Source organism: Scleropages formosus, chromosome 5, assembly GCF_900964775.1.
Source record: "Scleropages formosus chromosome 5, fSclFor1.1, whole genome shotgun sequence".
Taxonomy (NCBI): Eukaryota; Metazoa; Chordata; class Actinopteri; order Osteoglossiformes; family Osteoglossidae; genus Scleropages; species Scleropages formosus.
The window spans coordinates 25,457,050-25,484,342 of record NC_041810.1 but is presented as its reverse complement, the minus strand read 5'-3'; the positions used below and the strand labels follow the sequence as shown (position 1 = coordinate 25,484,342).

The following is a 27,293-nucleotide window of genomic DNA, read 5'->3' as shown; positions in this document are numbered from 1 at the left end:
AATTGTATTCCATGTTCACACCAAAGACGTTCTCACCTAAACGTGGTAAACATGTTTAATCAGGTTTGCATGGCGGCTCTGATCTTATATTATCAGCGATGGGATTGTTCCATCTGGGAAGAGTGAGAGACCAACTCATCCGTACACAAACACTCCTCACACACACCACTCCTAGAGAGACCAACTCATCCTTCACGATAGTTCCTTTATCCTCCACTTCAACACACACACACACCAGCTCTATTCAGAAAGCCCACCACCTGTGGAGGCTCCCAGTCCTATAGAGGACGTGCAGAGACTCCTCTTTCCCCGAGTGGAGTGACACCCCACACGACAGAGAGATGGCTGAGATCTCAGAGCTGAGAGCGTCTGTCTTCATTCCCGCTCTGAAGTTTTTTTTTTATATCTTTCGGTAAGGGGTGTGAAAAAAAAACCTGAGAAAAGAACTGGCGCGAAGCACCGCGGAAACGAAGAGAATGAGAGATACGGAGAATAAGTGATGCTCCGCCTGGAACCGGGAGCCGGCAGGAACTGTGGGAGAATTTATCTAAATGGAGATTTGCTGGAGGAGGAAGGTGGATGGAGAGATGAAAAACAGAGAAATGAGGGGAAAGGATACAAGGAAAGCAGAGGATAAGTTCCCCGTGTGTGTGTGTGTGTGTGTGTGTGTGTGTGTGTGTGTGTGTGTGTGTGTGTGTGTGTGTGTGTGTGTGTGCTTGGGAGTGGGCAATGATGAATAGTAAAGGGCATTTACTATGAAGCACACAATACATTTTCTTCCCCCCTGCAGGAACATGTAATTTGTGCCAAGTTTGATGGTTTGCGGGCTGCACTTCTTTTCTTTGAAAACTGCCCCCCCCCCCCCCCACACACACACACACACAAACCCGAATTTAAAGGTCATGACAGTGTGTACGAAAAAGATAGAAAGAGATGCAAAAATCTATGCGTTGGTGGGCGAGTTCCTTTTGCTGCCTGATGAACCACGAAGAAGTAAAAGCGTTTTGGTTGCGGCGAAGAGCCATTAAGTATGGTAATGAAAGGCCCAAAGCCACTCGCATCCTCGTCACGTACATAATTTAATCTGGAGGCCCACAGAACAATTAGTTTCTGCCGACACAAACACACCAGTGGTGCCTCCTGCCCGCTGAGGGTGATAGCGGCTTTTCTAAGTGTGAATAGAGAAGGTGATGGATGGTAGAAGGTGAGAGAAATGAGGAGTGAAAAAAAGGTGAAGAATGAGAGACGGCGAGAGAAGATGAGGTATGAGAGAAGGAGGGTGAGGGATGAGGTGATGGGTGAGAAAATGTGAGGATGCAGAGAGTTTTAGGTATATGAGAAGTTGAGGAAGGACAGAAGATGGAGATGAAAAAAGATGAGGGAGGCTAAAAAATGGAGATGAGAAGTTGAGGGAGGAGGGAAGATGGAGATGAGAAGATAAGGGAGGAGAGAAGATAAAGATGAGAAGATGAAGGTGAGAAAAGATGAGCTAGGAGAGAAGATGGAAATGAGAAGCTGAGGGAGATAAGAAACTCTGGCTCCAGAAAGGTGTGGCCATCTACAATAATTCTGTGAAACTGGTTGTATGAAGAGCTGAAAGTCAGCAGTGTGTGAGAACTTTAGATGGAACCCAGTGACCTGTCTTCCTCTGCTGCACTTCCTGCCCAGACAAAAGGCCCCTTGTTGTCCTAGTCCAGTTCATCGTTACCGTGTTCGATCCATCGGATGGACGATCAAGGCCACTGGCACGACAGAGTAATGATAATGTGGTGAAAAGAGATTCTTTGACAGCACTGGTTTTGGGTGGTGGTGGTGGTGGTGGTGGTGGGGGAGCAACACTCCCAACACCCAACATGGAGTCAGAAGGTCTTGAGCTTCTCTGTCCACACAGGCACCTCCTCAAGACACTTTACCTACAGTGGAAGCAGCAAGATACACCAGATAGCGTTTGTTTCTCCGGTTCTCTCTTCTTTTTCAGCTGCAGCCTGGAGGCGGGGTGGGGGGTGGCAGCCGTTGCGTTGGTGGAGAACAATAGAGCGGTTTCATCTCTCCAAGGTTCCTCGCGAGCAATTGTCTCCATTCAAACTGAAACCATGGCGTGGACGGCCAACAAGTTTGAGCTCTTGGGTTCAAGGACCATTCGTCCCCCTGCACCATCTGCACCCCCTGCTGAAGACCACCTGAAGGGGCTTTGAACTGCTGCTCACCACAAGGGATGGGCTATGAAGAACATGTTCAGAACAGATCACCTGTGGTCCAGAGGTCCGAGCGCCTACAGACATTCATGGATCAAGGCTGAGTGAGAGGTGTAGGATGGGGTCGCAACTGCTGCCTGACTCCTGAAAGACCTGGGTTTGAATCCCACCTCCTGCTGTAGTACCCTTGGTCAAGGTACTTACCCTGAAGTGATGTAGTAAAAATGGATAAATCAGCGTAAGTCACTTAGTGTACAAACCTCACACTGTAAGTCACCTTGGAGAAAAGTGTCGGATAAGTGAATAAATAATAATAATAATAGTAATAATGACAATGAAGACCTGGATTCGGTGCTCCGGGGCGCCAATTATCCCAACCTGCCGCTGCGACTCCTGGACAAAGTCATCCGGCGATGCCGAATGACAGACTGCGTCCCCCCCCCGTTGTGCTTTATTTCCTGTTACTTTGCGTTGGCGCTTAGTCACATCTAATTTACTCCGGTGCAGAACAAAAAAAAAAACGCACGAGCGGCTGAGTGGCTCAATGGGTCCTTAACAATGTGTCATTATTGTTCGAGTCGTGTGAGAGAAGAGCAGCGAAAGACGAGGAATGAGACACAGCGGCGCTGCTGGGAGCTCACGAAGGTCCCGCCGCTCAAATCACCGCATTGTTTCCTGTCCCTTGTCAGCGTGCGGCCCGTGCGTTTCACTTCTAACCGTAATCACATGTAACAATGGTAAAAATAACTCCAAAGTACATCAACTGCAATTTCAATAACGATCATGAAAAACAGCAAAGGAAACAGGAGGAAAACGGTTTAATTCATTTAACGTTTATAGACACATGATGGCAAGTGAGAAGTTTTAACTCTTGCAGTAAAAAAACAACTTGGCTTAAAATGTCACATTAGAAAAAAAATCGTTTCATCGCTCGTTCTTTTTGCAGGAAATTTTAGCCTCTTAAAAAAATAAAAATGCACCTCTGAGCGACACCTTCAGATTTGCTCCAGACGCACAAATAATTTCCCTTTCGTTAAAATTGAAAGGAAGGTGAATCCGAGACGTCGGCGCGCGGTCGGCATCACAGACCGCCGCGATCAAGATGCCGCAGTGTGGCTCCCACAATGCCGTGGGGCACCACCAGCAAGTTAAGGCAAGTTTTAAAACACATATTAGAAATTACAGTCATGTTTTATGTCACAAAAAAATCCAGCAATCAACATAACTGTAACCATGAGAGAATTTATGCCTTTACAGCTGGAGAGAGATCCGGTATCGGAGAGCAAAGCGCCCGGGAAAGGGGTCCCGATGAAAAGCCGGACTCCAAACACTGGAGTTAATTAATGGGCCCGCTTGTGCCCCCCCCCCCCCCCCCCCCCACCAGGGATGGTGTGTTCTGGAAGTATCCGAAGTGACCGTGGGAACCGTATCAGCAGAAGTGAAGAGGAGCCACTCGCATGCTGGGTTTTTGAAGGTCCATCCAAGGGATGGATGCTGGGTCGCAGGCTAAGCTCCCCCAGAAGCACAAAGACAAAGCCCACGTGTTATGTGGTCAGAACCGGGACAATTTCTGTCCTTTTTACATCAAAGGTGCTCTGTATTGTGAATTCTGGACCGAAGACACTTGTGCGTAAATGGAGAAGTGCCTTGGGGCCAGAATAAGGCTGCGCTACAGAAGTCGGTCGGAGATGAGAAAAGAAATGAGGCAGACAGCGGAAATTACACTCGGTTTTTGAAACCTGCTAATTTCAGCGACTCAGGTGAAGCAGCTGAATGTCGAGTGGCTCTGCTTTGTATTCCTTCTCCACCGAAAGGCTGCCTTCAAACTGAGGAGCGCAATAAAAATGAGAAAGGCGCCCGGTGTCTGAAGCGTCTGATGTCCGTGTCCCAGGTTCTTCCAGCCCTCCTGACCCGGGATGAGGTAGGAAAAGGGGGCGGAGCTCACTTTGGCTCAAGGGGCGTGGCCCATGAAGGAACCGGCCCCGCCTTCTCCGTAGTCCCTGGGCGGCTCTCGTCTCGGTTCCGGTCTGAAAGGGGGAAAGAGAAGAGGCTGTTGAATGAAACAGAAATTCAAGCGCGCACACACACGCACACGCACATACACACACATGCACACACACACGCACACAGCGTCACCCAGTAGGAAGGAAGTCTTTCAACTGGAACCAATTCTATATTCATTTTCTTTAGTCCTTTTCACTCTGCCTCCTCCAGTTTCGCTCTCTAGTAACTTCCAGAATGTCATCTTGTCCTCCCATCAGCCCCTCGCTCCTTTTCACACAGCCGTCTGCTCCGGGGTGCCAACAGGACTCCCCCTTTCGCCCCCCGACCCCAACCGAAGACGGAGACCCTTAAAGCGTGACCATTTTTCACTGTTGTGCTCCGTGTGTGGGGCGATCCTCTCGGCTGTGCCCCCCCCCCAGCACCCCTCGACTGCTTCCAACCAGGTCCTCTCTGCCCCGTTGCTCTTCCTCTCCCCCGATGTCAAGCCTTCTTCCTTCATTATGATTATGTACACAAAGCTTTTTCTCCAGCGCTTTTACTTAATTCTTTAATTACTTCCAACTTTATCACTTTTAACTGCTTCATTGCCAAACTCGTCTTCACAGTCGACTTTCGCTTCATGCGAGGAGGGAGAGCAGTTTTGGTGCACACCGCTTCCAGAGGTTTTTGAGAGAAAAGGAGGAGGCAGTGCAGCAATGAGAAGGTGGAGAAGAGAGGCTGCAGGTCCTTCGCTGTTCACGCTACTTGTAGGAAGAAGGTGGTTTTAGCCGAGCAAATGGCAGAGCGGAAGGTCTCTAGCAGTTCTAGGTCAACTGCCAGGAGTGCGAGGGTCTTTGGTTTCTGCCATCGTCCTTCTGCATCGTTGCGTGTGTGAGTGACAGAGTGTGTGTCACATTGCTGTGCTCTAGGTATCGCAGTGTGTGTTCCGCTGTTAGTCGCCTTGAACAAGGACATCGATGAAACACTCGCTCTACGCTGCTTTGGGGACCCATGTTTGCGAAGCGAATGACTGTGACTCGAGACATGACTCACCGCGGTCATTCTACGGAAAGACGAGCGTAGCTCCGACCGCAGAGGCGATGGGCCGGGAACGAGACCGCTGGAGCCGGACAAATGCTCCGATGGCCTCTAGGAAGCTGCCCAACACCTTCCTCTCTACGGCGGAGTCGGAAACGTTCTGCTCACAGGCCCCCCTCCAGTCTGCCGCCAAGCGAGAGGAAAGTAAGGGAGCGGTGCGTCTTTAAACCTTGAGAGGATACGAGGCAGAGCGGCACAGCGAGGAGCCCGGAGACCCGCGCGACGTGACAAAGCGCCATTGTGTCGCTTCCTCGCCGCTCACGATAACGGGCGGGGGCTCGGCGTCTCTGAATATTTCACAAGCCCGGCTAAACTTCTTAAGTGTTTTTTCATGTAAAAGACAGAGCCCCCCCCCCAACCCCCGCACCCTCCCCCTTGGCGCTCAGAGTCTCGTAGAAATACGGTTTCTTTACATACCGATTCAGCTGCGTCCCCGCAACACGCCGAGCTCCTGACAAACGCGGTGTCAAAACGTCTTTCACTACAGTACAGTCACACACAACAACCTTGGCTGCCAGGGGACAAAAAAAGAGTCTGATTTGCATAAGTCGACTTAAATCTTCACCGTCGCTCTGCCGTGACCCATTTGTGCTCATTTCCCCAAGCGTTACGCTCACTATTTAATATGCCACATTAAAAAGGACAGAAATGCAACAGTTAATGGCCAGGAGCCGGAGCCAACCTCTCGGTCAAGTGGCTGTAATAACGTTTTCGTTACTGTCGGAGGAGAATGTGGCGACTTGTGGGGGAGGTGATGCAGGGCGGAAGCACGGGGCTCCACAGTACGGGTGGAGGAGGCCGCCTGGACGAAAAGCTCCGCCGTTATTGTCCCGGCGCCACATATCTCGAGTGTCGCCAGGCACCATCGTGAGCCGAATGGCCCGGAAAAGCGAGAGTGACGTCCCCGATTCTTTCCTGCTATGACTTATTAATCATCGCTAATGCGGCTTATCTCTTATTTAAGGGGGCCAATTATTTCCTCCTTCCTTCCTTCCGCTCTGGCTGAAGGCAGCACGCGAGGAGGAGAATCACTCTGGGGCTGTGAGAGCACTAGCTGAGTCCCATTGCAGCTCGTTTTGATGCTGGGGGGTTGTTTGTTGCAGTAACGTTTCCCATCATGCACCCAAAACACACATCGAGTGTGATAAGATGGGGGTCTGGAGCACCGCGGGCTTTGGAGCTATGACCCCTTGGCCTCTCAGGCCGGTGCCTGAGCCCGTCCTGATCCCCGGCACCAGGCGCTTCGTCGCCGAGCGAATAAACTAACGCGTGGCAGCGGCCACCTTGCTGTTTAGGCAGAAAGGTCGAATACAAATAAGTTAATTTACAACGCTGCCAGACAGCGAGGCTTTATCGGTAAACGGAGGGGAAAAAATCGCCTTTCCAAACAGCAATGATGCTCCTTCGCTTTACTCCATCACAATAAAGGAAGCTCATTTCTCAGGAGAGCCGCAGAGATTTCTCCTAACGAGGAAACATCCCTAATGGTTATTGATGGTTTCTGAAGGACGGTCCGTCACTCGTCTGCGGCGCCGAGCCCCGCGTCTCTTTTTTCTTCGTAATGAGCTGAAACTTGTGGCTTCCCGGGACGGTCTGGGCGCGAGAAGGAGCCGCCGTCCCGCCGGGCGGCCCACCGCGGGGACGGAGCCGCAGGCCGAGGCGTGACGGGAACCCGAAACGCAGGAGCTCGGACTGCAAAGGTGCTAATTGTCGGCGACCCCACGGGATACGTCCCCGGACGCGTCGGCCGACTCGGGCCGCTCCCTTTCATCTGACAACCGCTGGCAGGAGACGTGGTCTTTGAAAACGGCCCTTTCCTTTCTGTTCCGCTCAAACCTCCAGAGCAATTCCGAAAAGGCTTTGTAGTGCGTGCGCTGCGGTACCGTGAATTTGCTGTGGGCGAGGTCGTGGGGGAAGGGGCGGGGGGGGGGGGGGTGAAAGAGACAACTTTTTCCGCCGAGTTCCTTGGGAAGAACACGATCCTCGAAGAAACGTACAAAGGTGAGGAAGGGAGATTTTCCCAGAGAAAGACGCGATGTGTTATATTGATCGACAAAAACGGAAACGTGGATCTTTCCTGCCGTCCAGGTTCCCTCAAAACCTCCCGCTTCCAGCCGCCGTGACCTTTATCTCCGGACGAGCGCGTTTCACGGGGAGCAAATTCGCAGCCGATTCGCACGCAAATCGGCGGAGCACACAGCCGAGACGCTCGGCGCGCCCTCCCTCCGTGGCCCGGCTTCGGCGGCTGGAAACAAGAGCCACCGTGGACACCAAAGCGCTGCCAGGGATACAGCGCAGAGACATTGGGCTGCAGCTGATAAGGCTGTCTGAGCACACGTAGAAACAGATCTCAGATACACTGCTGTGATGGGAGGGTAACGAGTAAATAAATAAATAAACAAAAAATGTGCCTGGGAAACCTGCAGAGCAAAAGACAAATAGAGAGAGAGAGAGAGAGAGAGAGAGAGAGAGAGAGAGAGCTGAGCGGCGAAGCGAAAGAGCCCAATCGCATTAGCAACAAATATGTTTGTGTGCAAATATATTGATAGCACATTAATTTCACACCTTGGTGCTGAAAGGGCCTCCATCTCCAGGAACAGCGAGGGGCCCGGTCACCGCTCTCAATGCACCCGGCGACCTTTTTTCACACTTTATCGCTTCCCTTTGACAGTGCAAGCTGCTTTTATCAGCTCCCAGATGCTGTTGGCCTTGTCAGTTCATTTCACTGGGCGTGTGTGTGTGTGTGTGTGTGTGTGTGTGTGTGTGTGTGTGTGTGCGCGCGCTTATGCCTGTGTCGCAAATCCCAGGTCGGGAGTCACCACTGACACACGGAGCCCTGGCAACATTGCCCCCCCACGTACTCACAGTGCACCCCAACCAAAGCAGGAGCATCATGTCAATATGTGGCAGATGAAATTTGACCCTGCGAAAGACCCGTTTAGGCTTAGCGGTTAGCGGTTCCGTCTGGCAGGACCCCGCACCGGACTGCGGTCACCAGCCACATCTCGGCTGCAGTGCACATGACCTCTGACCCGTGTGTAGCCTTGGGCTTTTCTCCATAGCGGGCAGGACGAGCAGCCGGACGATCTTGGCGATTCTGAGCGTTTCGCGGACGTTCGGAGTCGCATTTCTGCCGCGAATATAATTTTGCACAGGTTCAGTAATTCACTTGCACCCGCTGGACAGCAGCACTCACTGCGTTCTCCCTGCTCCGCTGACCGATGCGGTGACAGGTGGGCTGCGGCGAGTAACCTTTACCAAGGTCTAGACCCCCCGCACCGGTGCTGGGCGGGTCAGCTCCGACACCTGGGAGCTCAGCCTGTGTTTGGAGACCGGCACGGACCAGCGGGTACCCGTTCGCCGCACGGTTCACACCCTTCAAACACACCCCTCCTCCCGCATCCGGCATCTAAAGAACCAGCAAAGGATGATTTAGATCCCAGCATCACCAGCCAAGTCATTCACACAAAACCTCATTTACTGATTATACAATCACTGTTGCCAGTGGGTAATTGAGGAACGATACTGCTCAGATAGGCATTAATAATAAATTGCTTATTAATTTGAGTGTGAAATTAAAATCTGGCTTACAAAGCAACATACGAGTCCTGCTGTTAAAGTGGGATGGAGGTTCTTAAAAACCCAGACACGTGGGGGGGCTCTTTGTGAGGACCAAACAGATTGGCAGCGTGATAAACCGCTGCGGCTCGAATCACAGTCCCACAGTTTACCACAGTACTGTGAGCTCCTTCCCCAGCCATCCTTCAGTCATTAAGCTCCAGTTAGTCAGAGATTAATGCTTAATGAATGCCTTAAAGTGGATTGCAGGAACAAAACACACACGCACGCGCACACACACATTCAAGAGGGGAAAGCAAGAATCGGTGTCACCTGGTCTACGTCGCTGCAGCACTGATTTGCATACCGTGTTCGGATGCGGAATAACACTAAATGGTAATTACCGTAGGAAAACGGGTGAGTGGCAGGCGCGCCGAGACGACGAGCGCTAACGAATCGTTAAAGAAGCATTTGGATCGCGTCACATTTGGGCCTGATTATCGGGGCTGTTTGCTCGAACGCAGACTCTCGGAGACGGTGAGTCAACGGAAAAGAGAGCGCCGCCGCTGACGGCAGAGCTGCGGACACCGTGATCCGGCACACGTTTGATGTTGCCAAGGATTTGTGCTCCATCTCACTGCGGGAAGCTTCTCCCTGGCAGGTACATGACGTTTTCACAATGCGCTCGTGATGTCGCATCCCTCCCATCAGAGGAAAAGCCTTTCACGCGCACACACACACACACACACACACACACACACACACACACACACACACACACGCACGCATATATATATATATATATATATATATTCATATTTCTTCATTTAGATGATTCTCAAAGAGTATAAAACCACCTACAATTATTTATCCTTTTATGCAGCTGGGTATTTTTTACTGTATCACTTCAGGGTAAGTACCTCGATCGAGGGCACTGCAGCGGAAGGTGGGATTCGAAGCTGTGACCTCCCACTCCCCAGATACAACGCGAAGAAGCAGGAAGTGGCTGGGCGGCGACTGCGGGAAACACACATTTAAACGCGACTGCAGCATTTTTCATCTCCTCTCACACTATTGAATCAAAGTGCTGAAATTCCTGCGCAGTTTACCGCGGTGACGCCGAGGGACCAGAGCGCTGTATTTCTGCAGTCTTTAAAAGGGACAGAGTTCTGACACACTTTCCACGATAGAAAAAAATCCCTCTCCAACTATAAAAAATTCAAAGGCCGGAACAAAGTTGCCTTGGAGGAAAACCTTTGTCTCCTTGTACGAAACATGTCCGTCTTTAGTGGAAAGCGCGGTAAACAAGTGAGTATGAGCGCATCTCCGGAAAGCATCCCGGGGGCCTTGTGGCCCCTCTGATCTTGTGCCCTGACGAGGTGCGACCGGAGCAGCGGGAATGTTGCTCAGACTCTCTTCTCAAACCCTCAGCCTGGACACCTGGGGTCCTGCGACGTCCAACAATGACGCTGCGTTTTTGCTCGGAACTCGTCTCTCCGCCCACCGTGACGCCACCGCTCGCCGCTCTGGACGCGGCCCCTGCTGAAACCCTGCAACAGGAGCCGCCGGCGACCCCTACCCGGCGCGCCTGCTGTCCACGGATCACGGGTGGGAGCGGACCCTCTTCGGGGAAGCGCAACGAGACGAGACAGAGTGAAGGAACCGCAACCCCAGCAGCTCGGCGGCGCTCGCTGCCTATTAAACATTGATGCTCGCTAATGCATCTTGTAAAACGCCCGTCATAAAAGCCCCGCGAATCCTGGAGGTGAAATTCCTTGATATTACATTTCATCAGAAGACGGGGGAGAAGCACTTGCAGTGCTTCCCGCGACCTAATGCGCTCTCCGTCCTCTCAGGACACCCGCAGTAATGAGCGGAGCTCGCCGACGCCCCCTCGGAGACGGGATAGGCGCAAGGCGCAAATAATAAACACGCGGTGAGCGTCGGCGGGCGACAAGGCCGTAAGGGGTGCCCTGCCCACTGCTCTCCTGCCTGCTGTTCGCCTGCCCTAATTGGATGCAACATCTGCCGCATCCCACAATTCCGGTCAAGGTTGCTTCGGCAGGTCGGAGCGCTGATGGTGGAGCGGGAGGGACCCGGACGCCGAGGCAGCGCATAAATCGAGGCGTGACGGGGCCCGTCTCGGCTCCGTTGAATTAAACATGGCCGCGACAACCTCCGGTGAGGCTCCTTCTTTGCGGGTGGCCTTCCGCGCCACAAGGCCGAGCGCCGCCGCCAGGCAACCTCTGCTGATCCCTGCCGCTGCGTATCCACGGCAACCGTTGCCAACTAGAGGGAGCGGAGTGAGGAAATGAGATGTATGGCAGCGATTTCGTGCCGACAGTTTGGCTCTTCTCTCGTAGCTGCTGTCACCGGCGGCTCTGACGGAACTCGCCGCTCTTTGACGACGCACACATTCATTACGTTCCTTAAGGTTCCTCGCTACCGTCACACCGCTGGGCCTGTAAACCGAACCCTGCAATCCGTGACTGTGAAAAATAACCGCTTCAAAGACGTACGGACGCGTCACAAAATCGACACTCTCAACGCATTTTTGGCTTGGAAAAGGACACAGAGGGTCACTGTTTATTCATTTATCGACTCCATCGCTCAAGGCAGCTTCCGCTCTTTCATGCTCAGCTCGGTAATGGTTTGCCTGTTTATCCAGCGCGGTTATTTTTACTGTATCAGTTCAGGGTCAGTACCTTGGTCAAGGGAACTAGAGCAGGAGGTGGGATTCGAACCCAGGACCATCAGGCTGCAGACAGGGATTTTTTTTTAACATTTACATGTATTCATTTAGCAGACATTTTTCTCCAAAGCATGGGGGGGCGTGGTGGCGCAGCGGGTTTTGCCGGGTCCTGCTCTCCGGTGGCTCTGGGGTTCTAGTCCCGCTTGGGGTGCCTTGTGACAGACTGGTGTCCCCTCCTGGGTGTGTCCCCCACCCCTCCAGCCCCTTGCCGGGTTAAGCTCCGGCCTGCCGCGACCCTGCTTGGGACAAGCAGTGTGTATGATAAACATTCACATTACATTACAGGAGTAGCTTCGTAAAGGTTTATGCGGGCATGATCTTAAAGGTACAGTGCATGAACACAGGTGTGAGTGGACCCTCTTTAGGGAAAAATTGACGTTTTAATTTTTTTTTTTTGGTCCCTGCGCGAAGTGAGCAGGGAGAGAGGCGACCTCACTCTGGTTTGATTATGTGTTCGCTACCACTGGGGACGCCGCACTGGACACACTTGCCAATGAGGTCTGCTAGACGGACAGCGGGGGTCAGGGGTCGGTTCTGCAATGAAACCAGCGAATCGGAACTGGACACCTGGAATGGTCGTCTTCCTGCTGTGCGAGGGTACAGTGGGGCATTCTGGGAGATAGCGGAGTGGCTCTGGTGGAGCGGCTCATTGCGGAACCGTGTTGGTTCAGGGGTTCGAGTCATGGGCTTGTCACCCCCCCCCACCAATAACCCCTCTTCCAATAAACAGGGAGCAGCGCCACTCTTCTCCCTCGGCCTTTTACTGCATCATTCCAGGTGTCTCTTCATGTAGGAAACACTTTTAATTAATGAATTTTCCCACTTATTCACTTTCCCTGCATGGATCAGCATGAATCACCGCGGGGGGGTGGGGGGGGGGTTGGGAAATACACTGCGGCTCCTAAGACCAAAGCGATGACGGCAGCGGGAGCTGGGATTGAGTCCGACACAAAGACAGAGACGGGGGATAGAGCGAGATCATGAAAGTCCCCTCTCCACCTTCTCCAGCACATCGCCATTCCGGCATCTGTCTAGGGGCAAACGCAAGATATAGAAATATTATATCATATACTGTAAATATCATCCTCTTAGAGACAGGTGGATTTTCAAACAAACAAGCAGGTGACAGAAAAGATGAGGGAATACGAGTCCGGAACCGTCGCAATTCAATTCACTTCCACGGTGTTTACAGCTCGTCTCTGGCGCTCCTGGGTACCGGCCATCGATAACGAGAGGAGGAACGTTGCGCACGTTTATGGGAGGAATCGGTCGACGATCGTGGCTGAATAACAGTTTGTTTTTTTTAGTTTATTTGCAGCCATTTAAAATTACTTTTAATTTTAATACGGCAAAAAAGGAATAAATATTCAAATTCATACTTGTCATCACAGGAACGCGAGGTTTTCACAGGTCCTAAACAATGAATAAATTGAGGTTCATCTGCGTTATTAACCTTTTATTGATTGTGATTATTGGAAACAAACACTTTTGAGTTACAAATGAAGTCTACAGACAGGCGTCTGGTCCCAGTTGTGTTCGTATGCTGAGCAATATGAAGAATATGTTAATGTGATTAAAAATTAGTCTCTTTCATTGTCTGGTACTGGTGACACGTGCTGTGAAGGTGCTGAGAAGTACAATTGTGCTGATGTATGAAACCCCCCCCCATGCACACAGTCACATGATTTTACACTATTTCTCTGGCCATCATGTGTGCAGAATGCAAAGATGCCCTCCCCGCCATCCCCCACACCGTCTGTCCATCAACCCCCCCGAGCCCCACCCCCTGCTGCTCTGGCAAACGCTTGTTTGCTTTAGCCAGCAGCAGATGCCCCTTTTCAGCGGACGTGTGTGATCCGCTCTAACGGGGCTGAAGGAGGCAGAACTGCGCAAAGTAATTCAAAGGCTGTGGGTGCAAGACCCCGTTGGGAGTCCATTCACTCTGTGCTGAAAAGTGTTTTATTCCGTCTCTAATTCCCAGTAATGGCTTGAGGGGGCTGGGGGGCTCGCTGACGTCACCTCGTGTGAGAGTTCTTCGGACACGCGGTAACTACCGCAGTAAAACCTTCCCCGCAGTGTCTTCTCGCATCCGACCCTGTCCGACACACGGCGGTGCGTGAACTGGGATGGTGCTTGTAAGCGACCCTCCCTCACTCTTGTCATCTCGTCTGTGCCGGAGGACGCGGACGGCAGCGAACGCACAGCCGCACGCTCGGCCCCCTGTCTCCAGGGCCAGCAGGCGACACTGCGATTAGAGCTGGTGCTTCTGAAGGTTCTTGGCTCAAATCTCACTCCTGTTGTAGAGCCTTCCATCAAGGTACTTATTCTGAGCTGACAGATTAAAAATTACCCTGATATACATATAAAAGTGTAAATCAATGAAGTCAATTATCTAATGCTGGAAGTCGACCTGGTCAGATCAGTAGTGTTAATAATAATAATAATAATAATAATAATAATAATTTGATTTGTTTCCCATCTGGATGTAATAAGAAGCCCTGTGTGGGATTCTGTCCTGACTGAACTCTGTAAACAGGGTAAACACCCTGTTGTACCGTGTATGGAGGAGAGTGCGTTCCCACTTCTCACAAATAGGACTGGCGAGACGATGCGTTATTATGGGCTGAAACGCTGGTGCGGTGCGAAGCCCTGTTTTTCTCCCGTCTCACTCACACAAGAGGTGAGATGTGCTTACAGAGGAACCTCATCCCCACCCCCCGCTGTCCACTTTCTCTTCCGCTCTCCGTTCTCCACTTTTTCGACAAAAAATCCAGACCTGAAAACAGTGACCAAAGTGCTGGGCGCACGTTGCTCGGGTTGCTATGACAACGGCTACATTAACTTGAGATGGCTATCGAAAGCTTTGTTGTGCTAAAATGACCTTTTTCTGTATTCCGCTGCATTTCTCGGCGCGCAGATTGAAACATCTGCGCATTACAAGACGAGGATGAAAAATGGTCAAATTAAGGGAAAGCGTCGAGGTCACACATTCGTCCCACAGTGGTGAGCGGACACACGCGTGGACACATGCGCAGCATAGCGGCATACACACTCACGCACGCGCTCGCACACACGCACGTGCACACCAACACCCACGAATGACAGCGGACGTCTGCATAAATGTAGGTGTCTCTCACATGCCGGCAAGCGAGTGCGTCCTAGGGAACTCGAGATCTGCAGTTTCAGTGCTCTGTGTGTGTGTGTGTAGGTGCACAGGGTGGGAATGTGAGCCCCTCCATAACCCCAAGCCTGTAACCCATCCTCGTCCTGAGCCCGGTTCAGCCGGTTCAGCTAAATTATTAAGCGGGGAGGCAAATAGTGGCGCGGGCTACATTTACAGAGAGCCGCTGCGAGAGGGAGGACGGTGAGGAGCAGTGGTCCCCTTGGGGGGCCGTTTAAATATTTCATTAGAGGAAACCCAAGTCCCTGACAGTCTTCAAGCTCCCCCCCGCCCTCGAACTGCAACCCCATACTTTACCTCCGCCCCTCTGCCTCCTCGCCTCTACCCAGGCCATCTGTGCGACCCTCACAAGGACGAACGGATGCTGTAAACGGGCTCTGGGGGGGTCGATCCACTGGCCTGCGTTGACTGACACTCCTCTGACTTGGCTGCGTCCACACGCACCTCACTTACTTTGCACACTGAACCGGCGAAATGAGAAGTAGGAGGCAGTCGGAGATGCTCGTCGACGGACACGACGGCCGGGGTCACTGCTGCGATGGAACACACCCACCGCACCGTCCCTACAGATGGGTCTGGGTGCTGCCGAGCTGGAAACGCAGCCGCGCAACTCGGCTCGCCGCGCACCACGGTTCCAAGGGAAGGTTCTGGATTTATCGCGCTCTGAAAATGACTCATTAATATTATAATTACGGGGGTGAGGTGGCGCAGTGGGTTGGACCACAGTCCTGCTCTCCGGTGGGTCTGGGGTTCGAGTCCTGCTTGGGGTGCCTTCCGACGGACTAGCGTCCCGTCCTCGGTGTGTCGCCTTGCGCCCTGTGTTGCCGGGTTAGGCTCCGGTTCCCCGTGACCCCGTATGGGACGAGCGGTTCTGAAAATGTGTGTGTGTGTGTGTGTATTATAATTACTGTTATTATTATTATTATTAGTATTCGTTTACTGATCTCACACTTCCCCCTGAAGCGACCCACAACGGCAAAGTTGCACACTATGCTCCTTGCACAGATTTACCAAGTTATTCAGCAGGGTCATTTTTACTGTGTCAGCTCAGGGTAAGTACCCTGCTCCAGGGTACTACACCAGTGGAGATTACAAGGTGTCGGATGCCTGGTGCCCCACGTCGCCGATAACTGGATTAACCAAAGTGTCGTTGGGCGACCTGGACCGTTCTCTCCCTCAAACGAATCTCTTTCGTTTGCGCAGGCTTCTTGCTGCCGGCCGTTCGTTTGCTTTTGTGTCGAGCCGTTGTTCTTACGGCTTCGCCATGTGTCGGGGAGATAATCTCATACCTTCCCTTTCAGTTTGCCCTGCTGATAAGGCGCGCGTCTCCGAGCGCAGAAGGGGCGGTGCCAACGCCGGGGAGCCTCTCCCCTCCCACGAGCGCCATTCCCTGGGCCTGCGAACAAAGCCGTGCATTATGGGAAAAGCACTGCGGACGCGGCTCCATTATCTCTTCACACTGAGATGCACGCAGCGAAGAGATCAGATCTCTGTCTACCGGACCCCCCCGCCCCCCCAGAATGTTCTCCAGAGGAACGTGTCTGGTTTATCTGGGTGAAACACGAGCTTTGCCTCCACATTCTCACCCTATGCCCCCCCAATCCCACCTGCGCGCCTTGGCAGGAGCTCTTTCCTAGAAGATGCACGGTGCCCCCCCCCCCCCCCCCCCAGATCGATCATGGCCCCGCTCTCCCAAATTAAAGGAGCTCTCCCATCTCTGGTAATCTTTTCAATGCAGTAGGAGGAGAAGTATGAAATTCTAAATTAATGTCTCCTGTGTATGATGTGTGGCATGTGGTGTGTGTGTGTGTGTGTGTGTGTGTGTGGGTGTGTGGGTGTGTTAGATGGAGGTAGCAATAGACTGGGAGAAGAAATCAATATGACACAAAGGCCAGAAGGAGAAATTTCATTTTTTAAGTAGCACATGCATGAGAATCCAGCTGCTTGTCTTCCCAGCACCCCCTCCCCAATTCCCTCACTATGGAGCACCAACCAGGACCAGACACACACACACACACACACACACACACACACACAAAACACTGGAGTTTCCAGGACATGCGCTGCTTTTATTTGCGACTGTGTTTCTACACAGATGGGGGTCGATGAGTGATGGACTGAGGTTTGACAGGGGAGCTGTTATCTCATGGCAGGAGGACGGGGGTCAGACAGCTCTGGTTGGGACGGGTGGCGCTGGGATTAGTCTTTCTGCTCAGTAATCACTTTCCGGTGTGGATACCATTACCAGTCTCCTAATCCCTGTCTGCGTTGTCAGCCTGGCAGCCTCCGCACCCGGCTGTTCCACAGACATGCCCCCATCTGCCACTCTCCCGCCGGTGCTACGCCTGTGCTGTCCTGCCCTTCACATTTATTAATTTATGTGATGACCTACATGGTTAAGATACTTACAATTACCCATGTATACGGCAGGGTGAATTTTACCCTATCAGTTCAGGGTAAGTGCCTTGGTCAAGAGCACTACAACAGGATGTGGGATTCGAACCTGGGTCATTTGGCTCCAATACCATCAGCTCCAACAGCTATACCGCTTGATACCATTTGCAACAATCCCTTCGCACCTTCCTCAGCACACAGACCCACTGGAGTTGCTGGAGACCAGAACCTGGCGCTCTGCAGGACCGCTGTCTATTCGGCTCACAGCCCCTTTATATCTCCACCTGTTGTAGTGCGGTTTCCTCCTCTGACTGGACCGCGGCGTAACCCCAAGTCCGTGGTGCAGCCCAGAAGTACCGAAAATTCAATACATTTCAGCTCTTGGACAACTTCTAACTCCCATCCAACCTCACTTCTGCTCTCCAGTCCTTGGCGCCTTCTTAGCAAACTCAAGTGAATGTCTGGCAAAGCATCACGCGCTCGTCCTCCATCGGTTCAGAAAGCCAGAGGCAGTCAAAGACATAACCCCCCCCCCAACCCTAGCAGTGGGACTGGCGGCACTCCACGGAACCAGCGAGGGCCTTTGCGCCGATTTAAGATTCTGTGCAGGTGCCAGCAAACCTGTGAGGTCAAGCATACTCTCTTGCGGTCTCACAAGGAGCAAATCCTGTCACACCAACGCATGTCACACGGTCATGGGGAAGGTGATGTGATGCTACTCGAGTCGTGTGCTGAAAACCCGAGGGAACAAGTGAGACCCAAAACACACACTTGCGCGAGCTAACAGGGCTGCTTCGGTGGGGCAACGCAGCCTGGCCCGTGAAGGTAGCGGGTTCCAGCTGGTCCAACAACAAGACGTTTCTGCAAGGGCAGAGCCTTCCCAGCATTCCCAGCATTCCCAGCATCCAGTGTAGCGGGAAAGAGTGAGGCACTCTTACTAGGGTAAAAGATGGAGACGTTCAACCAGATGGGGCAGGTATGGCCTCCGGGTTTTGATACTCCCACAGCGGCGGGTACACCGGGCAGAAGGCCCTCGGCAAAGGAGCGACTGTCTCCTAGAGGTACATCTCGATAAACCACGGAACGCAGGGGGAGGCGCTGCCGTCTTACCTTGGCGTCGGTTCAACGTCCGGCTGAAAAAGAGAGAAAGAAAGCGTATCAGACAAGCAATAAAGAAGAGACAAGGCACTGCTGACACTGATTGGTCTGAGCCGCAGCGCCGCGCAACCGTGTAAAAGGGACTAAGTCCTAGGGAGGTCGCTCAGGGTGTTTGGTGCCGAAACCCGTTGAGCGAGGAGTGCCAAAAAGGCCCGCGACGTCGCCAATTTGTCAAGCTTCCGCACGCAACTTTTTCACCGCTCTCTTCCCAGCAGGCTGGCACCGTGTTGGCAGTGGACACGCCCTCCGAAGAGGCCCATTACTCGAAGAACAGGACAGGAAGGCTCCTCTGCGAATTTAATTAGCCAAGAGGGCAGTTTCATCTCTGAGGGTGGGGGGGGTGAGCAGTCAGCGGGTTTTTTCCATCTTTATTAGATGAGGGGATTGCTGGTGACAGATATGCGCACTGTAATTATCGGCTGCCCTGGCAGCAAATGCGGAGAGCCCTTACCTACAGCTCTCTCCATCGATTTAATGACGGATGTACAGATTAAGGCGCAACAGAAGGCGATGCATTTCGATAACGAATGTATGGTTCCGTCGCACTAATGGCTTCGCCTACATTTTTTTTGTCCCATTCTGCTACCAAGCTTCTCATCGCTTGCCTCGCCGCGCTGTTGCTTATCTCAGCGCTTCCCGGCGGCGTCCTGCTGCCGGACTACTGGGGAACGTTCCGGTGCTGCGGGGAAACTCGACGCTGACGTTCCAGTCTCTACTACTCCTACTGCTGTGCTCTACTTCTAAGAGCAGAACAATTCATGGTCCCCAAGTAATGCTGTTCTGCAGATGAGGCATCCGAATGCACGTCATCTCTGAAGTTGCAAGAGCTCATAAGAAACCCGGTTTTGCTGCTCTCACTGGGTCTCTTGGGAAAGCGAGTTCAGCAAGAATAGCAGTGCGACTTAACGCGACGATAAATCGATAAATAAAGGGAAACGATGAAGGCTGTCAGAGGTAAAGGATGCGATTAATTCCTAGTGACTGGAGCTCCATTCGTCCACAGCTCCAGCAGGCAGTGTGACCAGCGGATCCCTCCAAGTACTACGGTACCTTCCTGGCCCAACGCGGCACACAGGCCAACCATTGGCATTCAATTAGAAGCTTAATTACTTGCTGAGCGAGCAGCACATCTCACTCCAGATCAGCTATTATCTGGGCTGCAGCCGTTTCCCAGCTTTTCTCGGCGTCGCCGCGCAGCCCGTCTGCTGGCAGTGAAAAATGGGCAGAGGAGGGTCCTTTAATTCGGCCCACAAGTAATCAAGCGGAGAGCGAGTGGAGGTGGATGTGGGATGAGGGAAATGGGAAGAGCCTCGTTTCGGAGGTCGTACTCTGAAGCACGTTTGTGGAAATGGGGAACGACGCCAAGGCTTTATCTTGGACCAACGCAGGGCTGTAAAGGCTGGAGACCCATGCAGCGCTAACGCTACGAGCTGGTTCGGCTGGACCGGTGGCCTCAAAGTTCTTCTTGGAGGCCAGCGGTCATCATGCATATTTTCTCTATTCCACTGCCATCATGTGATCGTCAAACCCTTAAAAAGTTCATAACGTTGAGACTGAGGGTGGATAGGGTGAAGATATGGAATGGCTGGAGGTCCTCAAGCTCCTGCGAGGAAGAGTGGCCGCGAGAGAGGCGGAAGCAGGACGTCACGTGTCGGCTGGCTCACCGCAGCTCCCTGTCTGGGGTTGGCCTCCCCTGCCTGGTCCAGGGCTCCCAGCTGCTGAGTGATGGCGGCCATCTCCTCCTGCAGGCGCTCCGTGTGCACCGTGATCTCCGCGATCTTCTCGGCGGCCTGCGCCGTCAGGAAGGCCTCCTTCAGGTCCACCAGGTGCAGCGTCCGCTGCTCCTCGAGGCGCACGAGGCGGTGCAGCTCGTCGAACTGCTGGTTCACGTACTCCTCCAGCTGCTCCGTGCTCAACTGCGGGCGGAGAAGGGCAGGAAAGTGAGAAAACGAAAGCGCGAGGCAAACAAGTGAACCGAGCCGCCCCCCCCCCCCCCCGCAGCCCAAGCGGCATTACTTTGATTTGTGTGTCATTTCGTTGTTCTCGCTTGTTTGTTCATACGACAACTTGGGCGGGACGGCCTCACGCCGCGCTCGCCAAGTACCTCGAAAGTGAGCCGAGACGGCGAGAGAGTTTATCTGCGAGATGCGAAGCGGCACGTTAAGAGGAGAGGGGGGGAAAAAAAGAACAACACATCTGCAGAAGCTGTCATAAAACGGTTGTCATAAAAGAGAGGAATCGATAGAACGAGCGCCGCAATGTGTCATGCAATCAAAGCGCGGGGAAAAAGGGAAGGAAAAACAGTGCATTCGCCGTTCGCGAAGGAACAGTTTGAAATGAATTGCTCTGCAGGCTAATCCCACACATAGATTAGAATCAGCCTTTGAATTAATTTCTTTATCCATCAAAATGAATCCAAATCCTCTTCCAAGAGCAAAGTTTTAGCAGCGAGAGCAGCGGCGCCTCTGACAACCACCAAAATGAGATTGTTATTTATTCATTAGGCAGATGGCCTCATCCGGCATGAGCCGAAGACGTCTGAGGATACCACTCCGCTTCCTAGCTGCGGCGGGACGGGCCCTAAATTATTGAACGTGGCCCCGTGATGAGGACGCATCCCCCACGCTCTGAACCAGGCGTCCGTCCTCACAAAGACACAGAAACAGGGTTTGCGGGAACCGTGACCCGGAGGGGCTGGACCGTGGCGTCCGACCGCAAAATCAACCGCCCGCAGCAAATCAAATTGCCTCTCTCGCAAATCACTGCATTGCTCTTTATGCGTGCGCCATAAACACTTAATAACCTGAGTTATCGCCTTGGGATAATAACGAGAGCACGATCAAAATAGAAAGTGATTTTTGGATGCTTTATTATTAAAACTATAAACTTATACAGCGTGACACGAACCGTTTCTCCGAAATGCATCCTGGGAAGAATTTGTGGCGCGTGGGGTGCGGGAGGCCTGTTTTGTTCTTTTGCTTTGATCGGAAACAATAACACTGTTATTACTGATCTGACGTCGTTCTCCAAAACAACTGAAAATGGGAGGTTTGTACACTGCGCTCCTTGCACTGATTTACCCATTCGTGCAACAGGGAAACTTTACTGTATTTTTCAGTTCATCAAGAGTACTAGAGTAGGAGGTAGAATTCAAATGCAGATCTTTTGATTACAAGGCAGCAGCTCTAACCGCTGCGCCCCCCGCTGGCCCACAGCATCGCTAACATCAATAAGAGGGCAGAATTGCTGGATGTTGGGACCGTGTGCAAGCGCAGACCTCAGTTATGTAACATAAGCTGCAACTCCCGCTGCATAAAGTGCCGTAAGTGACCGGAACGCGAACGGCAGGAGGAGCCGAACGGTGTCCCACAGCGATGGTTCGGTGTTCTGTGGGTAAAATAAAGTACAGAAACAGCTGAGATTCACGGGCACCAAAACACACACCCTGCAGCAAGAGCCGTACAGAGACCTTGTACCGTCGCGTGTCACACAGTCGTAGGGAAAGTGCGAGAATCTCATGCGGTTTCCGCCGTCGCTGGGAGTGATGGGTAAAACCCTACGATAGGACCGCAATTAAGCGCATCGCGCAAGATATCCTTTCTAAAGCACAGAAGTTAAGAACAAAGGAGAGAGAAAGAGGGAAGCGCCGTGAATGAGTGCACTTGGAAGCTGGGTGGAAGGGAGCGAGAGGGAGAGCCGAGAGAGGAGAGAGGAGAGAGGAGCGTGGCTCGGATGAAAGGGAATAGGGGAGCGGACGGAGCGAGTCGTGTCGTTCCTTTACCCTCAAACTCCTTTTTTTTCAGCCGTCTAAATGTGATTTAATTGGATTTCTCCCCATTAAATAGGCAAAACTAAGTCTCTCCTGAGCGGCGCGAGACGGCACCGCGTGCGAAAATAGAGACCTCAGAGTCTGTGGCGCCGCTGAACCATCTGTTTAGGTTTCAGGGCAATCGAGCCCCTCGCTGCGTTCCCTTTTCATCCGTTTTTTACGGGCTCCCCAGAGGACCTCTTCGGCTGCCGCTCATTTACATTTGACACCTCGGCGAGAGCCGCGCGGAGCCTAAATCCTTGAGTCGGAGTGCGATTAAGCGGCGTGTCCCGATTCCCCCCCTGCTGACAAAGGCCCCGGGTTTCGCTTCCTCCCATGTCGTATCCCCCAGCCCCCGGCAGGTCTCGATCCCGGGGTAATGGCTGCATCTAGAAGCAATAATGCGGGCCTGAGACCGACAGCTCTCCATGTCATGCGTTCGAATAGCCGAAACGATTTACTTCGCTTTTCCCTTCCTTGGAAAAAGAGGCGAAGAGAGGAGGAGAATGTGGTCAAAGGTGGGAAGAGCAGGGAAGGAGAAGTGCTGGTGGCTGACATGCACACCAGCGTCGCTCCAAGGCCCCCCCATCACCCCCACGTGGCCGGGCTGTTGCACCCGAACCCCACGTCGCCAATCGTTCCCGTCTAGTATCTCGACACGGACTCCAGCTCTCTAGGAGCCAACGGTCGAACCTTTCCGAAGCGAAAGGTCTAATTTCAAACCTGTCAACTGCGCACTTCACGGTCCCTGTCGCAGACCTGGGGAGGGGAGAGCCGTTCACCTGGTCACCCCTAGGTGGCGCTGCGAACAATAAGAAGGTAAGAGATGGCGCTGGGTGTTCGCCATTTGGGTCAGCTTGTGTTTCCAGAGTTTTATTGGCCACAGATTGCGGGTGCCTCTCGACGGGGGATCAGACCCTCCCGCGAGGGGTCTGGCAGCTGACCAGGGACCTCAGGGGACTCGTGCTCACTTTTGCTCAGCGATGGAAACCATTTGCAGTTAAGCACTTGTCCGTCCTTCCGCTCAGCTTCACTGTGACACACACCTCCTCACACACAGCCATCCAACCATCGCCAGTCTGCCGTCAGACTGGTGCGGAGCTCCCCGTCACCAGCCCACCCCCCTCCCTTCCTCCCCCCCGCAATTACGGGCAGCAGGGAAAGAGCCCTCATTGAGGAAGGTGGGTGGAAAGGTGACGCGGTGCTTCAAATGCGCCTGGAAAACACGCGCGAACGTCCTCACGGCCGGAGTCTCGCAGGGACGACACGTGACAGGAGACAAAAATAGACCCTTTTTAAGTCCTTCACCGGGAACGGACTTTTAGACGGAATCTCAGAGGCGTTTCGGTAACCCACATATGTGATGAGTGCTGGCGGACGGCACGGAGAATAGGGCCTTAATGACACATCGGGGTAAATCATTCTGAATGGAGAGGCCCTCATTCCAGGTAATGGGCCTCTGCGCATAAAAACGGCCCTCGGCACCGCGCCGTATCCTGTCCGCTCTTTACCGTCCTCGCGAGGCTGCCGAGTCGCGTTCCCCGAATGGCGCCGTAACTCAGCCGAGAGGAGGAACATTTTCAATTTGCTCTCTTCTCTCCGAAGGAAATGTCAGAGAGAGCGGAGAGCGGGAGTGGAACCCGGGGCGTCACGAGCTGTCGGTGAACGCCGTCCCAACTCCGTGGTGACACGGTATCGGGTAATTAAATTAAAATCCTGTTGCGGGGAGGAAGCGAAGGGACGAGTATCCCAACAGGCCAAGCATCGCCATCCTCCGTTCCCTCCTTGCTCTCGCACACAGATTAAACACGTCTGGTGCTACCGCAGCTGGAAGGAGGAAGGGGGGGCGGCGGCGGAGTTTGGCAGTCGGTTTTAATATCTCAAACTACCCCTGCAGACAAACGCTCGATGGGCGGGGCGCCGTTCGCACTGAATCTTCAGCAGTGGAGAAAAACAAACGAGGAGGGGGTAGGGGCGCCGATGCTCCGTGATCAGCGGCTCCGGGGGGTGCCGGCGGCACACGGGCAAACGGGCCGGACGCCTCGTCCAACGAGAAAGTCGGGCTCTGTTTTAATAACCTAGCGGCCCGTCGTTAATATTGATGGAGCCTCTATCATTTCCAAAACACTTCGGGGGAGGGGTGGGTGGGTGCTGGGGGGTGCTCCTCTAAATATAGAGGTTCACGAGGGCGCCGTGTTTAACATTCATACCTGAGGCGTGGCGCCTAATTAAGCAGCTTGCGCCTAATGAGTAAACAGGGGAAGGGTTGACCTTCTCTCCCTGAGAGGGTGTGTGTGAAAAAGTAAACGGGAGCGGTGCGACGCGGCCACATCTTCAAATGTTTGCAGACGCCGCGTTCCTGCGGCCCCCGCCGGCCCCCCGCTACAGAGCGCGCATATTAAGATTTGCTGACATTTAACTACAGAGAGGAGATGCCGCGTTCGAATGGATATTTCATTCGGGGCAGGAAAGGAGCTGCGCTCCTCTGGGGCCCATAAAGCAAAAGGTTCCTCGAAGCCCCCGGCTGCCGCGGCTGCTTGGGCCCCAAAACTTGGTGACCGTAATGACTCCACCTTCACGGGGGGGGGGGGGGGGTCACCCCAGTCGCTGCACCCATTATTCATTTCTCACGGCCGTGCGTCCCGTCACGCCTAAGGCTGAGACGCTGCGAAGCCCTCCGAGAGCGGAGTGCAGTGACATAATAGCGAGGGCAGCGGCGCAGACCCGTGTAATAGCTGTGGAAATAGGGGCCCGTTCTTCTGGAATTTTCTCCGAGGGCTCTGGTGAACGCTGTCAACCGCTGTGAACCGGGAGACACATCCGCAACAAAAGAGCCGGGAAACCGGTCACAGCAGCGGCAACGCACCTTGAGCTGCGGGGCACCGTTGGGCCCGAGTGGGGAAAGTTAGCGTAGAACCCGGTCAGATGGGCAGATCTGTGACGGCACACGGTTCGAATCAGCGTGACCCGTTTTAAAGAGATGCGCCGCGTGACAAACGGCTCCGGGGTCAGTTAAGAGCACGGGCACAGGTCCTGCCCATGCGAACGCTCGCTTCCACGGGAACCGTCGGAATGCCCGGTGAGCCGGCGGGAGCCCACTTACTTCAGAACTGGTCCATTTGGACTTGATCTTCTCCGCCATCTCCTGGGTGCTGCTCAGCAGGTCCACCCCGGCCTTGCTCTGCAGGGGGCGACGGCAAGAAACAACATCAGAGTCAACCTGCGTGTCAACTGGCAAAAACACCAACTCATCAACTCATACTTCACATATTTCACATTGCATATATCTGCTCACGCCGGATTTGTTTCTCGCTCACATGTTGTGCTTCAATAAATACGGCGGCGTGAGACAAACTCACTTCTCTCAAGCGAAGCCCCGTCCTCTGTTTCCTTCATTAGTGTAAAGCTACGCTGTACACACAAGCGAGGGCTTCAGCGCGGTAACACGGCTCGGTGTGCACGCGCGCGCGTGTGTGTGTGTGTGTGTGTGTCATTGTATTGGATCTCTTAAGATTAACATGAGCTCACGGTACATTTACATCGGATGATCGGAGTTGACTGTTGACTGGAGTTATTAGGTACCAGCTGGGACTCTCTCATGGCATTTAATAATCGGAATAACTTCTCCGACACACTACAGAAGTGACTTGTAATTCCATGTTTGTCACTTACCCTAAACCGACACAGCCAAAGCTGTCCAGCTGTGTAGAATGGCGTAAGTACCTCGATCTAGGGCAATACAGCAGGAGGTGGGACTCGAACCCACATCCTTCTCACTATAGTTAAACCACCCGTTGGCTCCAATAGACTTCTCTTTGATCACCGCCATCATAGGGTTGGCACCCTGGTCCGGTAAACTTACCTTCTGCCACAGGTAGGCCTCCCGCAGGGTGATGATCTCGTGACCCCGGTGCTCTCCCTGCACGGCGCACACCACGCAGATGATCCTCTCGTCCGGCCTGCAGTACAGCGACCCTTCCTGGCCGTGCTCTTTGCAGCGCAGTCGTTCTACTGTCACGGCGTCCCTGTGCCTACCGTTGTCCTGGGCTTCGTCCCCACCTGCTGCTGCCCCCTGGGCCACACCCACTTCTGCCTCGTGGGCCCCGCCCACCTCTTCTCCCTCGCCCCCGTCGTCCTGCAGGTAGGGCTCCAGCATGTGGCGTGTGCTGTGCCGGTGCCGGTCCGCGTGCTCGGCGCAGAAGGCGAATCCGCAGGGGCGGCACAGCTGGGCAGCCGGTTCGGCCTCGTCCGGTTCGCAGGCGTCGCACGTGCCGTCGTTCTGCGGCAGCTCCTCGTCATCGCGGGCCTTCATCGGGCCGCCGGCGGCGCTCATCCTGCGCAGGAGTCCAGAGCCTCAGCGGAGAGCAGGCAACGAACCCGCCGAGACCCGATGCGAGGCCACGGCCGCATACGCGCGCACGCGCACGCACGCACACACCCAGATCTCTTGCTTTCTGTTTCAGCTCCTCCCTTAAGGCCCTGACCTCTCGGATCCTGCTTCTCTTCTCTCTTTACCCTGCCCCCCCCACCACTGCCCACAAACGGGGCACCTCGGCCGCGAACAAAGGCAGAGCAAACGTTCCCACACGCTCACGCTCGCCCCCCCCCAATCTCCCCCCAGCAGCGAGGCCTACCCGTCCCCCGCGCCGCTCCGCTCCGCTCCGGCTCACTCTTCCGCCGCCGTTGTCCGCTCTGCCTGCGGGGGAAGGGGGGGGTGCGGGGGCCGGTGGGCTCTCGGGATCCTGGCTAGAGACGCGTGCACACAGCTCCGGCTCGTCGGCGCCGCTCCGCTGTCACTCGGCACACGCAGCCGCAGTCACTTCCTTGTTTTGCTCGGGCTCTTTTTTCAGCTTCCTGCTTTTCTCCCTCCTCCCGAAAGCGACTGGCGGATGAATGTGGCGGAAAAACAGGCAGCGCAACAAAGAGGCAGAGAGCCCTGCGGGGGGAACAGGCTTCGCGGCCCCTGGGGGGTGGGGAAGATCCGTTGAGGTCCCCCTCCCGCCCCCGCTTGCTCGGGTTACCGCGGTTCATTCCTCATGTTTGCTGAGCTGCTAATTATAAACTCTCAATATGAGCCGTATTTCCCCGAGAGACCGGCTTTGTCCACGTGTGCCATGACCATTACTATTTTACACATGACATACCATAGTAATTGTAACGTTTCCT

The 27,293-nt window shown here is 53.6% G+C and overlaps 1 protein-coding gene across 1 annotated transcript; it reads right to left on the bottom strand.

Annotated features, from left to right (window-relative positions):
• Positions 1–3,032: 3,032 nt before the first annotated feature.
• On the bottom strand, positions 3,033–26,976 carry trim44 (tripartite motif containing 44). Its single transcript, XM_029252493.1, has 6 exons — positions 26,762–26,976; positions 25,990–26,461; positions 25,231–25,308; positions 19,984–20,235; positions 18,272–18,294; positions 3,033–4,222 (listed from the first exon to the last, which is right to left on the bottom strand). Exons 2-6 carry the CDS (start codon positions 26,458–26,460, stop codon positions 4,147–4,149), a joined length of 900 nt encoding a protein of 299 aa, XP_029108326.1. The 5' UTR covers position 26,461; positions 26,762–26,976; the 3' UTR covers positions 3,033–4,146.
• Between the last annotated feature and the right edge of the window lie 317 nt (positions 26,977–27,293).

Coding starts and splice junctions, on each gene's coding strand:
- trim44 (XM_029252493.1), bottom strand. CDS start 26,460: ATGAGCGCCGCCGGCGGCCCGATGAAGGCCCGCGATGACGAGGAGCTG. Junction 20,236..25,230: donor CCAAATGGACCAGTTCTGAA/GTAAGTGGGCTC, acceptor CTCCGCCCGCAG/TTGAGCACGGAGCAGCTGGA. Junction 18,295..19,983: donor ACCCCAGACAGGGAGCTGCG/GTGAGCCAGCCG, acceptor TCTCTTTTTCAG/CCGGACGTTGAACCGACGCC.